Source organism: Pan troglodytes, chromosome 2 (assembly GCF_028858775.2).
Source record: "Pan troglodytes isolate AG18354 chromosome 2, NHGRI_mPanTro3-v2.0_pri, whole genome shotgun sequence".
Classification (NCBI taxonomy): Eukaryota; Metazoa; Chordata; class Mammalia; order Primates; family Hominidae; genus Pan; species Pan troglodytes.
This window is the reverse complement of record NC_086015.1, coordinates 33,156,490-33,172,502: the sequence shown is the minus strand read 5'-3', so window position 1 is coordinate 33,172,502 and position 16,013 is coordinate 33,156,490. Positions and strand designations below refer to the sequence as shown.

Genomic DNA, 16,013 nt, shown 5'->3' with positions numbered 1-16,013 from the left:
GGAATCTATTCAGACAAGAATTCCATTTCTGTGGTTTTAACCACGAAACCACTGTGGATCTTAGACTGCATAGCAACTATGGAATCCACTCTCACATTTTGAAGCCCCAAATATTTCTCTTGAAAAATGGACTCGAGTAAAAACTATGAAATAGTCAACATTTTTGCATGTTGTCTTCCAAACCCAGCCCTCAAAGTCTCCCTATATTGAACCTCTGATGTATTTTTAGATTATATAATTCCTTTCACAAAACAGTAGCAGAGTTAAATGAGCACTGATCTGTGAGTCAAGAGTTTAATGCCATCTGTTCAGGCATGGAAAGAAAATTTGAAAGAAAGTTATAATGTTGGGATAATGAAAGAATTCCAAGTAGGCTTTAAAGTTGATCCTCAGAGTGTCCTTGAAATCAGAAGTGTAACGCCCATGACTATATTTTAAGGATTTTCTAATCTTTTGCTTCTACTTTTCTTACTTGACTCACTTGACTCACAGCAGCAACACAAAAGAAAGTATCAGCTGCTGGGCCTTAAAGCACAAAAAGTACCTAGATAACCTGTAATTTTCCTGGTGGTTTCTAAGACATGATAGCACCTATTGTTTCCTCCTACCCCCAGACCTAAAATCAAGTATCCTATAAATGCAAATATTTCTCTAAAGAGTAACATGAACATCTAAACTAAATTATTAGCAAGGGTTCTTTCTGAGATATAATCATGTAATTGTCCTTGGCATGTAAATAAAGACACAGTGATTCAATGTCAAGGGGCAATATAATACAATGGATAAGAATACTAGTGGGAGGCTAGACAGCCAATGTTTGAATCTCAGGCCCCACTTCTGGTCGTGTAACTTAAGAAAAGATACTTAATTTTTCTGAACTTCATTTCACTAACCCTTAAAATGATAATAATAGTACCTACCTCCGAGGGCTGTTTTGAAAAAAGTGTGTGTGTGTGTGTGTGTGTGTGTGTGTGTGTGTGTGTGTGTGTGTGAAATGCATGTAAAAGTACTTAGTACAGAGCTTGGAAAACATTAAGTGCTCAATTAATGTCAGCTACTTTTAGATGACCTTGAAGCCAATAAGAATATGAATTGAAATACTTTATTAAATTACAATTTGTCAACTTCTGGCTTGACAAATAACTACTCAAGAAGAAACTAATGAGACATACTAGATATGAAACTGGTTACTAAAGAAAAATTTATGCAAAATAAATGCAACTTGGTTTTTCATTATAAAAACAGGTTCCATATATTTTGAACACCAAATAGGTCAAAGGATATTACAAGAAAATGTATTTTTTTGCAGTCACACATATGTGTGTGTAATACTCTCCTAATTTGACTCTGTGCTTTACTTCCTATTACTCCACCAGAAATTTTCCACTTAGCAGTCAGACTGAGTCCTAAAAAAATTATGTCATGTTATTTCCTTGCTTAAAACACTCTGATAGTTTTCCATCGCAGTTAAATAAAATACAAACTCCTTACTTGGTATGACAAAGTGCTACTTTTCAATCTGAATAAAGTGGTCCCTGTCTCTCTCTCTCTGACTTTATCTCTCTATTCTCTCCTAAGTTCCAATGACTTTCTCCCTGTGTAGGGAACCAGGCTCACTGCTGCCTCAGATCCTTCACACTAGCTGTTTCCTCTGCTTATAATGCTCATCCTCCCAAACTCTGACTAGTTACATCTCTTTTTCATTCAGATCTCAGATAAAACCCGGCCTCCTGAATGAGGACTTGGTGGACCACACAATCACAAGTAGCCACCCAGTTATTCTCTGTTACTTCTATTTATTTTAAGTCTCTGTGTAGAATTTATTTTGCTTAGCATATAACACTGTGGTATAATTTTCTTTCTTGTTTGCTTCTTTGTATTTATATATTTTTTTATATAATAACCAACTTCCCCATTCCCTAGAATAGAAGTTCCATAAGAGCAAGACTTGGTCTTGTTCACCCTTGGATTTCTTTCACCTAGAAAAATACCAAACATATTAAATGGTTAATAATGCTTAATAAGTATTTGTTAAAAGATAAATGAAAAGAAAATATGGTTATTGAGGTCCAAGTAATTTCAAAACTGTTGTCAACACTATCCTTGTGCATATATCCTGTACATGTCCGATTAAATGCCAAAAGTTTAATTACTGAGTCAAAAGTATGTGCAATTTTGATAGTTATTTCCAAATTGCCTATGAAAAAAGTCATACTAATTTACATTTTAAGTGAATTCCTCGAGTCTTCTTTTAAGTGAAATTATGACATGATATCTGAGGCACATTCTCTCAACTTAGAAGCACTGTGTACTTTATAGTTCCATAACCTTAAAATGCCAGCAGGATAGCTGAAGTACAGAAGTCTACAATAGGTCTTCTGAATGAAATGGCTGCAGAATCCATGCCTACTGTGACTCACCAATTAGACGATTTGCTACGAGAGGCATATGTGATTCACTTTCAAAGGTCTTTCATTTTCTAGGAATCCTGTGCATGGGTTCTTAGCAGTAAAGAGAGATCTTACTAATCAACATTAATCATGACGTTTTTCAAGTATACAACAGGTAATTTGCAATCAAAGAAAAATTTTACTCCATAAGAATTGAATCAAAACACAGAAACACATATTGGTGAAATACGTACCCTATTCTAAAAGGTCTTCAAATTCCATGAGTTCATTTTTCCTTTATTAGAGGTTTATTTCCCTTGCCCTTTGAGTCGTCTATGCCAACAACCTCAGATGTCTGTGTAATAGTAACTGGAAAACACCCTACTGATGAATCGATTTCTACATATTTATGTCTGTATAAATATGTCAACGATGCCACTGATGAAAGTGGGGGCATCCAGGATCCCCCCCCGCCACTGGCTTCTTATGTCATTTTGAAAGGCATCCTGTCTCAGCACAAAAGCAACCAACTAAATTCATAAGCAACAGTCAAAAGGAAACCAGAAGAATAAAACTAGAGATACATGTGCATCCAGTCTCCACACCAACACTACATCACTTAGAAATAACTTTTAGTGCAATATCAGTTTTCAGCAAAAATCATCCAAACATGTTACTTAAACACTTAAAAGACTTTTTAAATTCTTATCTCTTTTACTCAAGAGCAGCAAATTCTTACCTTAGAAGCATTATATCATTAGAAAAAAAGCCCAATTAATAGATACCCACTCTAGATTGAAAATGTAACTGCATAAATCATCCAATTTTCAAAATACAGAAAAATGAGGTACTTACAGCAGGGTGTCCAGTACAGTAGGTATAGCTGGCATGGGACTGGTAGTGCAGGCTGGCTCTTGGAAAGGAGTATGTATTCCAGGCTGGTTGGCTGCTGTTCCACTGGGAGCTGAAGCCAGGGCTCATGGTCACTCGTGACTTACTAGTTTGATAGGCTCTCACTGTGGAGCTAGACTATCAAGAAGAAAGAAATGCAATGTGAAGACAGCTCTTTATTAAACCTGAGCCAGCAATATATCGCAGCATGTATTCTCACGTATGACCAAGGCACAGGACTCAGCTGATTAAGAGAAATGGCTGATGGCTTAAGAGGATGCATCAAATACTGTTCAAATACTGCATCAAATACCGTTCTGAATAGGATAAAAGTATTTTCTCACTATTCGAATTTTGACTGGATCACAAAGCACAAAGGCTCTTTGAAATTGATCTTATTGAAAACAGTTTTTTTTCTAGTTGCAAGATGCAACTCCAGCCTTTAGAAATAAGATATGTTTTAGTGGTGACAGCAACAGTGATATTTTCAATTATATAAATGTCCTTTTATCATAGTGTTCACCTTAGAAATTTACCATTAGTCTCATCTGAAGGCAGTAAACAAAAATCTTAGTTTACAAGGATTGGATTAAGGCACAGGCTGCTTCTCAACTCTAACTAGTCTTTAAACTCCGTAAGTCTGTTGCTGTCCTGGGAGACATCAGCAGGAATCTGGATACATTTATACATGTCACCATTCTACTTTCTAAAGAGCAAAATGGTGAAGGATTTGAAATCATCATTCACCCCCAACCTGCTCTACCTACATAACTGAAAATAGAGGGGTAGGAAAATATGCATTTTTTAAATGTTAAATATATGTGGTTGTTCATAACTGTGCATAGGGTAGAATTCACTGAAAACAAAACTCACTTGTATCTTCTGTCCTTCTTTGTCCTCAGATGGCCATGGCATATAAGGCATATAATAGTTTCTTTTCAGAGAACACTTTCTATCCTCAAATTGCAATAGCCACTTACTCCAGTAGCACAGTGACTTTCACAATAAATTCTATTTATAAATCTATGGGCACATGCCAACTCAATCACTGGGAAAATGTGCTAATCGCATTGCCATTATATTCAGGAAACCCAGTGGGGAAGAAACTTTTATCTATGATTGTGTTTCCCATTGGGGTAGATTCTGATACCATTAAATACTTAGAAGAAGAATTTTCTGAAGAAAATATCCCAGGTTTGAGCATCTTGGGATAACCAAAAGAAAGCAAAAACCTCAGTGATTTAAACGCTCTAAGTGGGCCATTTCTCTCACAATGACCTTAAAAATATTAGGAAAGTGAAAAGAAAATTTAAATCTGTGATTTAATGGTAGTTAACAATTTAAAATATGTAAACCAAAAACTGGAGAATACAGCCTTCTTAAGGTAGCCAAACTTATTTGGTGGTCTATCTTTCCCCATTAACATTCTCCATCACCACCCTACCATGTACGCTGTCCACATGATTCAATAGCTCAATAGTTCAATGAGATCTGCAGATACAGCATTACAAAGGTATGCATACTGCATACCTCCCCAGGACAAACCTGTGTTGGAGAAGTAACAGTGGACTTTTGTAAAAATAGACATTTGTGCTTGGTTCGAAGTACGTAAGCCCTGTATTTATGTAAAAAATCCTGTTATTTGTATGCCATACACAGTCACTTCAAAGAATAAATGAGCCCACCACAAAACTTACCTTTGGCCTTGAAAGTGTCTTGGTTTCTGCTCTGCAACTACCGTCACTAAAATCAAACACTTTCACTTTGGTTGTTTCTGTAAGTAGTTATTTCAGGACTAGCCCTTGTAGTTACATGGTTGTCTCTTATCTGTTTTCACAGTTAGATTAGGAGAGAGGATTTAAATTTATGCATAAACAAGTTTGTAAATACCCTCACCTCTTAGTTTACTTACGTTCCCAAGGGGCATTAGTCTTTCCTCAATGATTTTAATCATGGTGGTCCCTTGCAAACTTTCCTTCCCCTCTTTTGTAAAGCTCATGCTCAAGTTATACCTTGTACTTGTCCCTACTTCTACGACCTCCAGATTATGTCCTTCACCTTCCTGCTCTCACAGAGCCTATATAGTGTTGCTCAAATACTTCAGCATATGATTATGTTGTTGTAGATTATTCCCTATGTGTATAAAACTCAGCTTCCCAACCAGGCTTCAGAGAGCCCACTTAATTCTAGACAATATATTGTCTCTTCTATGGCTCTAAGGAATTTCTTCCTCCTTGGCTTTTGAAGCCTCTAATGGTGTTTACCCCCTCCTCATTACAATCATCTTTCCCTTAGATTCCTTGTCCCTTCTGATTGTACCTTGTCTCTTGTCTCACTACCTGCATCCTTTTTTTCTGTATTCTCCCTAAATTAGGTTATTTTTCAGGCCTTACTTCTTGGTTCTGTGTTCTTAACTCTTCTAACTTTTCTCCTTTGTGAACTTATTCACGGTCAAAGCTTTACGTATTACTTCTAAGAAGATGACTCCCAGGTATAAATTAACAGTCCAAACAGTCTCCTGAATTCCAGTGCCAAATCTTAAAATAGCTGCTGAATATGGATGTGTAACTATTAATCATCACAAGAAGAATCAAAGTTTAAATTACCATGCATAAAATTAAATGGGCTGGGCGTGGTGGCTCACACCTGTAATCCCAGCACTCTGGGAAGCCAAGGCGGGCAGATCACAAGGTCAGGAGATCAAGACCATCCTGACTAACACAGTGAAACCCTGTCTCTACTAAAAATATAAAAAATTAGCCGGGCGTGGTGGTGGGCGCCTATAGTCCCTGCTATTCGGGAGGCTGAGGCAGGAGAATGGTGTGAACCCGGGAGGTGGAGGTTGCAGTGAGCCGGGACGGTGCCACTGTACTCCAGCCTGGGCAACAGAGCGAGACTCTACCTCAGAAAAAAATTTTTCTTTTAAATTAAATGAATTGATTGTTTTACTCTAAGATTTCACCTCCCCCACAGTTCATTTTCATTTACTTTTGTTAATGTTATGATCGCCTTTAAAATCTGTTTCCTCAAAGACAGAACAACTTTGACCCATTTATCTCTCTTTCAACTCCCATTATCAGTGTCACCAGATTCTATTGTATTTATCTAAGAGTTCTTGAATTTATGTTGTCTTTTTCATTCCCATCATCACGAACCATTTTTTAGGATTTAGTTAATTTATGTCAGAGCCACTAAAACTAAATCAAGAAGCTTCTACTTTAAGCCTCGATTGACTCTCCACAATGACACTAGATTTGCCTTTCTAAAAGCATGCTTTTACTATATGACTACTCCTTGCTGAAAAATATTCAATGCCTCTCTACCATCTACTAGACAAATTAAAACTTCTTAGTCTCTCATTTGAGAGTCTAATGTCATTCCAACTGACATTGCAAGGTTTATTTTTTGTTCCTTTCCATATAATTTCAACATCCAGATAGAGTGTTGCTCCAGATAGTTTGTTACTCCAAACATGACTTACATGTTCATGCCACTGTCACAGTCATCACTTTCTAAAATGTCTTCACCTCCTCTCAGTTCACACTCCAATGAACCTGCCAGGCTCAACCTTCTGTAAAACCTACTCCAACAGCCTCGGCCACCAGCCCACAGGGAATTTTGTTTCTACAAAGCACTGATGTTACTGATTTTCTGCCAGGTTCATCTGATCTTTTCCTCTCTGTGGCTACCCAGGAAATTAACATCATAATGTCATAGCATAACTCACCAAATTCCTTAATTAGCCTTCCATACTACAACTCTTAAGTCCCAACACACATCTTTTAGAATAGGTGCCTATTTGTCTTTCTTAAGAAGCATATCACAACGCAAGAACTTGTGTACAAGTAGTTCATTTTGGAATTGATCCCAGAGAAAATCAGTAGAATAAATCAGTAGGGATAAAGAGTGAGCCAGTAAGTTTGCATCACTGAATAAGTTATTCCTGTGGAGAACTGAGGCTCAGTTCCACTGAGGACTCTGGGACACAGTGTAGAACATGCCGTGGATTTATTCCACTCAACATGTGAGGAAACTAAACTATCTAACCTCCAGTTCTTATTTGTGTTGGCTAAGGGCTCTTCCTTGAAACATTGATTTCTTGGCACTTCTGGTCTGTTCCACTACAGGCCAAAAGAAAGTTCTCAAGTAGAGTGTCCCAGGACACTGTTGACATGCTCTAGAAAAGTAAGTGCCAAGAAGGTATAAGCAGAGTATTGGTAGTATCTGCTACTAAATAGATGATTCCATGAACTTTTTTGCATCTATCATAGAACTCCAGACACTCACATTTTTATTCTGGGTGACTGAGAGCAAGGGCTCAAAAACATTGGTCAAACTGGCCTGAACACACAGCCATTAAAGACTTGCAAAAGCAATACACAGAGGAAGATATTGGATTGGCCAGTAAATACAGTAAAAAATGTTCAAAATCATTAGTCATCCAGGAAATGCAAAATAGAGCTACAATAATATACCAGTTCATACCCACAAGGATGGCTGAAACTAGAAAGACTGATAACACTAAATGTTGGTTAGTTATTATAGACCTAAACTTCCCAAATACTGTTCATGGATGGGTAAAATGATACAGCTACTTTGAAGAACTGTTGGCTTACATTTTCTTTTGTTTTGTTTTGAGATGGAGTGTCGCTCTTGTTGCCCAGGCTGGAGTGCAATGGCGTGATCTCAGCTCACCACATCCTCCACCTCCTGGGTTCAAGTTATTCTCCCCCTCAGCCTCCCAAGTAGCTGGGATTACAGGCATGTGCCACCACACCCGGCTAATTTTTATTTTTAGTAGAGACAGGGTTTCTCCATGTTGGTCAGGCTGGTCTCGAACTCCTGACCTCAGGTGATCCGCCCACTTCAGCCGCCCAAAGTGCTGGGATTATAGGCGTGAGCCACTGGGCCCGGCCTGGGTAGCATTTTATAAAATTAAACAGGCAGAGCATGGTGGCTCACACCTGTAATACTAGCATATTAGGAGGCCAAGGTGGGTGGATCACTTGAAGTCAGGAGTTTGAAACCAGCCTAGCCAACATGGTGAAACCCCGTCTCTACTAAAAATGCAAAAAAATTAGCCAGGCATAGTGGTGGGTACCTATAATACCAGCTATTCAGGAGGCTGAGGCAGGAGAATCGCTTGAACCTGGGAGGCAGAGGTTGCAGTAGCCGAGATCGTGCCACTGCACTCCACCCTGGGCAACAGAGCGAGACTCCGTCTTAAAACAAATAAATAGGCCGGGTGTGGTGGCTCATGCCTGTAATCCCAGAACTTTGGGAGGCCAAGGCAGGTGAATCACGAGGTCAGGAGTTCGAAACCAGCCTCACCAACATGGTGAAACCCTACCTCTACTAAAAATAAAAAATTAGCCGGGTGTGGTGGCACACGCCTGTAATCCCAGCTACTCAGGAGGCTGAGGTAGGAGAATCACTTGAACCTGGGAGGCGGAGGTTGCAGTGAGCCGAGATCGTGCCACTGCACTCCAGCCTAGACAACAGAGTGAGACTTGGTCTCAAATAAAATAAAATAAAATAAAATAAAATATTTTAAAAAGAAAAAGATAAAAATAAAATTAAACATGCTTCTACCTATGACCCAACAATTATACCCCTAGTTATTTACCCAAAAGAAAAAATATATACACAAAAATATTTTATAAGAATATGAATAGCAGCTTTATTCACAGCAGCCCCAAACTGGAAATGGCCCACGTCTATCAACAAGAGAATGGGTTTTTAAAAATGGAGTACATTTATAAAATGAAATACTTTTCAGATATCAAAAATAAACTTTTGATACATACAGAGACATGGATAAATCTTAAAATCATGCCAAATAAAAGAAGACAGGAACAGAAGAATAGATGTGTGTTATTTATTTATATGAAGTCCAAGATGAGGAGAAAATACACAGTCATAGAAATCAGAAAGTGGTTGCTGGGCAGTTGAGGAGTCAAGCAAGGAGAACAAGATGATATTCTAGAGTGATAGAAATGTTTGCTATCTTATTTTTTATGTACTCACATTAGGAATGCATATACTTACCAGACCTTATCAAATTGAACACTTGAGATCTTTGCATTTTATTATGTCTTATTTATATTTCAATTAAAAAGTATATACTGCTATTGCAAAAGACACTGAATTTTCCATGATAAGAAAGGTTAGAGATGGCTCTGAAACTGAAGCCCAGTGATCCCCAAATTCTAATTGTCTAGACTCCATAATCAGTTAATCTTGAGTTCCACTATCTTTCCCCTCCTTGGCACGACCTCTGAGAGCAATGCCAGGGAGCATCTAACAGCCAAAAGGCAGGCAGCCAGAAAGAAGAGCAAAGAGTCTGGATAAAGAGCCTCTGAATAACCAAGAGCTGGCAGCATTATCCGGTGTCTGCCAACAGATCAGGGGTCAGGGCTGCTGGAGCAAGAAAAAATGGAGCACAGCACAAAAGAAGAGGCCTGTTACATGCTTCCAGAAATTACAGAGCTCCAGGGAACACTTGCTGTTCTATCTACTCAGTCAGCACTAGCAAACAAAAGAAAGAAAGGGAGGGGCAGAAGGAAGGTGCACTAAGGAAAAAAAATGCAATGAGGAAGCAGAAAATAACCAATACTATAAGATTCATAGGCACAATTTAATAAGTGCTAGGGGGAAATAATAACAGCTAACACTTACATGCAACCTACTATCTATCAAATACTATTTCAGTATATTTATACTGTGGTGACTCAATTAGTCCTCATAACAATGTTAAGAAGTAGTTATTATTATAATCTGTATTTTGTAGGTGAGGAAACTGAGGAAGAAAGAAATAAAATAACTTTAAAATTTAAGGTCATATGACTACTAAACTGTTGAACTGGGATTCAAATCCAGGCAGAGACTTCTTTCTTGGATTGGAATTCATGCTCTCAAATATTCTGCTATAATGCTGCTTAGCTTGGGTTCTTCCAAAGCAGATTTTAAGACAAAGACTGGGTTGGGTTTGTTTGTTTGTTTGTTTTGGGGGTGGGGAGAGGTAATCCCAAAAAGCAAACAGGAAGGAAGAAACAGAGAGAAAATGAAGAATCAATATAAATGTGTGTTATTGAGATCTATGTTATAAGGTATAATCCAAAAATATGATTCTAAACCTTCCAACCAACTAAATGGACCCTTCCTCTCAGCCAAGGGCATTCCAAAACTAACCTGAAACACTAGTTCAGGCCATGACGGGAAGATGGGGTCAGACATACCTCATCGTACCCTCCTCCCTTTGGAATTCAGGTACAAGACCAGCATTAACATTGAAACAGAGACCTTAAGGCTGACAAAGCAGACCCTTTGTAGCAATAAGATATTAACATGACAGATATCAGGCCCTGAAAGGAATTGAGTATTTTACCCCCAAGTATATTTAATATTGGGTTGTAACAAATATTAGTAACCAATTACTTTTGCACCAACATATTATGTCTAATATTTCTTTGTTATATTTTGAAATGGGCCTGCAAATCCATTTCTTGTGGGAAAAATCTATATTCTGTGGAGAATCCCCTTCCCTTTCAAGGTCTTTTCTTATCCAGGAGATAAGTTAACTAAGAGTGTAGCAACTTTTTAAGTTTGATAAAATCATTTACAATCTATTCTCTCAGAAGCTTGCTACCTGGGGCTTCATCTGAATAATAAGAACCTTGGTCTCCATAACGTTTAATCTTAAACCCAGACACTCCCTTCTATTGATTCTATGCTTTTAGGTAAACTCAACCAATAGGCAACCAGAAAATCTTTGAATCCACCTATGGCCTGGAAGCCCCACCCACCCAATTCGAGTTGTTCCACCTTTCCCGACTGAAGCAATGTACATCTTATATGTATTGATTGATGTCTTATATGTCCCTAAAATGTATAAAACCAAGCAGTAGTGTGACCATCTTGGGTACATATTAGGACTTTCTGAGGCTGTGTCATGAGCATGTCCTTAACCTTGGAAAAATACACTTCTGAATTGAAGCCTGTCTCAGATACTTTTCGGTTTACAAAGGTAAAGGCCCTGGATCCTGCTGAGGCCTCTGAGAAGTGTTCAAAATGTCACCTAGAATTGTCTACTGAAAGATGAGAGCTAGAGATTTTGCCACTGGGTAAGGGTTGCCCTCAAGGGAATCATCCTACCAGTAATTCCAAGCTGTGTCTGGGCATGAGAAAACAAGCTCCCTTGGCATCAGAGAAAGCCCATGGGCAGAAAGTGGAAAGGTACACAAGTAAAATCGGGCAGGATGCTGTCAAGTGCTAGGTGAGTTAGAACTGTCCATCATAGTTGCAGTTGAAACCAGAGATGAGCCAGGGATGAGGATGGGGCAATGTGAATCAGTTACTACTATCAACTAAGTAAGAATAATACTTACTTAGAATAAGTATATTAAGAATACTTACTCTAAGAATAATAAGTGCAATGGTTATAATCATAATATCAATATTAATTGAACACCTGCTTCTACACATCTTTCATGCATTGTCTCTCTGAATCATCAGAACAATCTAATGTTGCAGGTGTTATTATTCACATTTTACTGATGAAGAAATTGGAATGTACAGAGTTCAGGCAACTTGCTTAAGGACACACCAACTAGTAAGGATACAGAGCTAAGGATTAAAGGTTCAAAGGAAACAGAATTATGGTTAATTATCTTATTAACAATCTGTTGTGTCCAAAGAATAAAGCTCAGAAATGCACCACATATCCCACTGTGAAAGGGAGATTAAAAGAGAAAGCATTATAGGTATATGGTAATATAAATATGTAGAGAAAGTCAACGATCCAAAAGAGCAGAAGATTGTTATAAGATGCAGGAATGGGAACTGCTTGCTGTTATAGAATAATACCATCTTTTCCTGTTGCTAATATGAATATCATGTGATAATGTACTAAAGTTACCTCAGGTTCAGCTATCAGTGATGATGCCATATTTGTCTCCTTTAAAAGTTACTCAGGGCCAGGTATGGTGGCTCACACCTGTAATTCCAATACTTTGGGAGGCCGAGGAGGGCAGATCACCTGAGGTCAGGAGTTTGAGACCAGCCTGGCCAACATGGTGAAACCCTGTCTCTAGTAAAAATACAAAAAATTAGCCAGGCTTGGGGACACATGCCTGTAATCCCAGGTATTCGGGAGGCTGAGGCATGAGAACCACTTGAACCTGGGAGTTAGAGGTTGCAGTGAGCTGAGATCGGGCCACTGCACTCCAGCCTGGGTGACAAGAGCGAAACATCATCTCAAGAAAAAAAAAAAAGTCACTAAGTCACTATTGGTGAAGGTCCTCAACAAGAAGAAATTGCAAGATAATTCTAGAACTAGCCAATAAATTTACACTGAAACCACTTCGTGTATATTCTAATTAAAAATATTGCTTTAGTCTTAAGGAGAATTTATGCCCTTTCTGGTAAGTACTATTAAAATATTTGGAGTATACTACATATACTAGTAGACCAGAGTATCCTATAATAATTATTGTAGCAGACATGTTTCTGCAGCCTTTGCAGTCCAGCTAGTCCTCTTACAGCTCCTGCTGAAGCACATTTTAATACAAACATGGTTATTCCAGGTGACTTCCCCAACTTGAGTCTGAGTGAACCAGGTAGTGGCCTGAATAAGACTGAACCAATCAGATGTCTTTTCTGGAAATACAGAAATGTCATGTGATAAATTATAAATCTCTATAGGGAATTCGAATTAAGAAGTGATGTCAAGGAAAAACTGGGATTTAGTTGTGTGAATGAAGCCACAGACAAAAAAAGTCTGTCTGGGAAGGGATAACAGAGAGCAGGAGTGAGAGAGGCAGGGGTCTGAGACAGGGAGAGGGAGAAAGAAAAAGTATAGACCATAATAGAGATAAGAGAAGATTTTATTCAAAGGTAGTGAAAGAAATGTTTCAGTTCTGGATGGCTTCTTAGTTTTTGGCTCCAGTTTCTTGCAATACCTGGATCCACTACTGATTCTGAGCTCCATAAGGCATTCCTTTATCCAAATATTAAGTTATTCTTTTCTGCTTAGAAGATCTTGAGTAGAAATTGCAATTAAATGACCACTGACTAGGCAAAATGGAAGGAGCAGATGAACAGAAAGAAGCAGAGCTGAAGGACCATGTGGCTCGGAGAGAGAAACCAAGGACTTTCTGGTTCTGATAAGATGTGTAACATGTTTCATAGGAATCCTGTGTATCATTCCAGTGACTCCCGCTTTGTCTTCGCTAGCTTGAATAATTTATATTTCTAACAACCAAATGGTTACTTTTTTTTTTTTTTTTTGAGATGGAGTCTTGCTCTGTTGCCCAGGCTGGAGTCCAGCGGCGCTATCTCGACTCAATGCAAGCTCTGCCTCCCAGGTTCATGCCATTCTCCTGCCTCAGCCTCCCAAGTAGCTGGGACTACAGGTGCCTGCCACCACGCCCGGCTAATTTTTTGTACTTTTAGTAGAGACAGGGTTTCACCGTGTTAACCAGGATGGTCTCGATCTCCTGACCTGGTGATCCGCCCACCTCGGCCTCCCAAAGTGCTGGGATTACAGGCGTGAGCCACCGCGCCCAGCCAGTGGTTACTTTTTAGACACTGGTAATCTTCCCCTTTGTTTATGTCCTTTCATTTTCCACTGTAAAATGCATTTATTGTCCTTCATCTTTGGCTTTCAAATCAGCATTTCCACTTCACATTAAGGATTCAGTGACCCTCCACTGAAGATTTTAACGTCGTTTCAGTTCTAAAGCCATAATCACATAAGTAAAGATAAAAAGCCTGAACCAAACATTATACATAAATAATGACATTGTAAGTCAAGAAGTTATTATAAAACACTGCAAAGAATATGTGAGAAAGGCCATGCAGCAGATTCTTAAATATTTGTTTAGAAATATATCATGTATATGTAGCTTCTACTCCAAAAACATAGTGTTATAGGTTTCTACACCTATATTTTTTGTGTTATTTTTTTTTCCCTTTGTTGGTTTTATTTTAGCAGTATTCATTATGAACATCATGATTTGGGAGAATTAAAAAATGTTTACATACGTGTGTGTATATGTGTGTGTTGTGTGTTGTGTGTGTGTGTGTACTGATACACACACATGTGCATGCATTTTTTTTAAGTACCCACAATGGACTTTTTGGTAAGCAAATGTCAACATGAAGTTCACAGAGAGGCTAAACGACTTCCTGTGTGTGTTTATTTCCCGTACTGCCTGTGAGGAAGTCTAAAAAGAACAGTTTCTACCCAACAGCTCTCAGAGTTTCAATAGGTTTTTCAAAGTTACCTCCCCACCCCGTGCCCCAAGCAAAGGATTCCCACTGTTTGGTTTCTAAAGATTTCACTTACAACTTGCTGAATACAGAGCCTGAATGGACAGTAAAACCCATACCAAACCTCTCTTTGCACCCTGTGTGGGACAAGTGGTTACTTTGTTCATTTACAAAGGCCTAAAAAAGAGAGAGACAAACTGCCCTTATGGTATAAGAAGCTTCTTTCAAATAAATCCTTATAAAGGGATCTAAATCATGGCATTCAAAAGGAAGGAGGCTGCACAAGGAAATGGGTAGAAACTTTTAAGTTCTTCTCATACCCTGTCACCCCAGAGGAAGAGAAAATATATCTTCTCTTCTTTGACATTATCTTTTGTAACATTCCTCAAAGATGAGTCTCTAGCTTGGTCTCCGTAGATTTGCTTCTCTGAGGAAAGTCAGGCTTTTTTGTTATTGTTATTGTTACTCCCTTGACATGGGGATTGTCTTTATTTTTCCAACATCACTTGTTTTATGACTTGTAAACATTAAGTATCTGGGTGAGCTTTGCTTATCAGAGGCCCTTTTTATAAAATAATCATAAAACATGGTGCTTTCTGGCACTTAATTTTATTGTTATTGTCAAGCTTCAAAACTTCAAAGGGTGGAATGTGATAGAACATTTTTTGTGCTCTAGGAGACATGTTTTAGGGCTCTTGCCAGCCATGCTGTGCTTCCAGAGCTCCCACTGAAGACTGTCCCTAGACCAGCAAGGTTATACCAGGTGACCCCTCCTACTTACATCTGCTAGGACCAGGGAATCTCCTGATCTGCTTTGACTCCTCATATACTGTCTCCTAAAAATTGGGAATTGCCACTCAGTGACTAGGAAACCTCTATTAGGACACCATAAGAAGAAGCTCTGTCTACTATTAAATACTAATTATTACAACGACTCAGAGTTCTTCAGAGATTAGAACAAGGGTTTCTGGCATGAATGTGAATGGAGAGGCAATTTCAAATTCTGCCAGTTGCTTTAGCTGGGAAAGGATAGGTAGGTGTTAGACTTAAAGCCTAGACACGAATTTTAACCATGCCCATTTCTACTTAATGATCCTGAGTAAGACACTCCAAAACTCTGCACCCTCCCCTCATCTGAAAATCCCTGGCTCATTGGGTTACTGTGGAAGTTAAAATAAAATGAGGTATGTGAAAGTATCTGGTACATAGATAATATTCCATAAAAGCATGCTGAAAAAGAGAACAGTAGAGAAAAGTTGTTCAGAGCGCAGGTTCTGGGGGCTGACTGCTGTGATCAGCATAATGCTGCTTACCCCCAGCTCTCTAATTTTGATAAACTCCTGTACCCTTCCTGTGCCTCCCTTTCTTTATCTGTAGAATTGGACTAATAATAGAACCCACCTTCTAAGATTGTCATTGGGATTAAATAAGTTAATAAAGCATTTAATAGAGTTTCTTGTA

At 38.5% G+C, this 16,013-nt stretch overlaps 1 protein-coding gene across 10 annotated transcripts in view; it reads right to left on the bottom strand.

Moving 5' to 3' along the window:
- Positions 1–16,013, bottom strand: part of RBMS3 (RNA binding motif single stranded interacting protein 3) — a 1,471,465-nt gene that overhangs the window by 853,269 nt on the left and 602,183 nt on the right. For all 10 annotated transcript variants that reach the window (XM_054681570.2, XM_054681567.2, XM_054681561.2 and 7 more), the window contains exon 4: positions 3,246–3,419. In XM_054681570.2, coding sequence (XP_054537545.1) covers positions 3,246–3,419 — 174 coding nt within the window. The remainder of the gene's footprint in view (positions 1–3,245; positions 3,420–16,013) is intronic.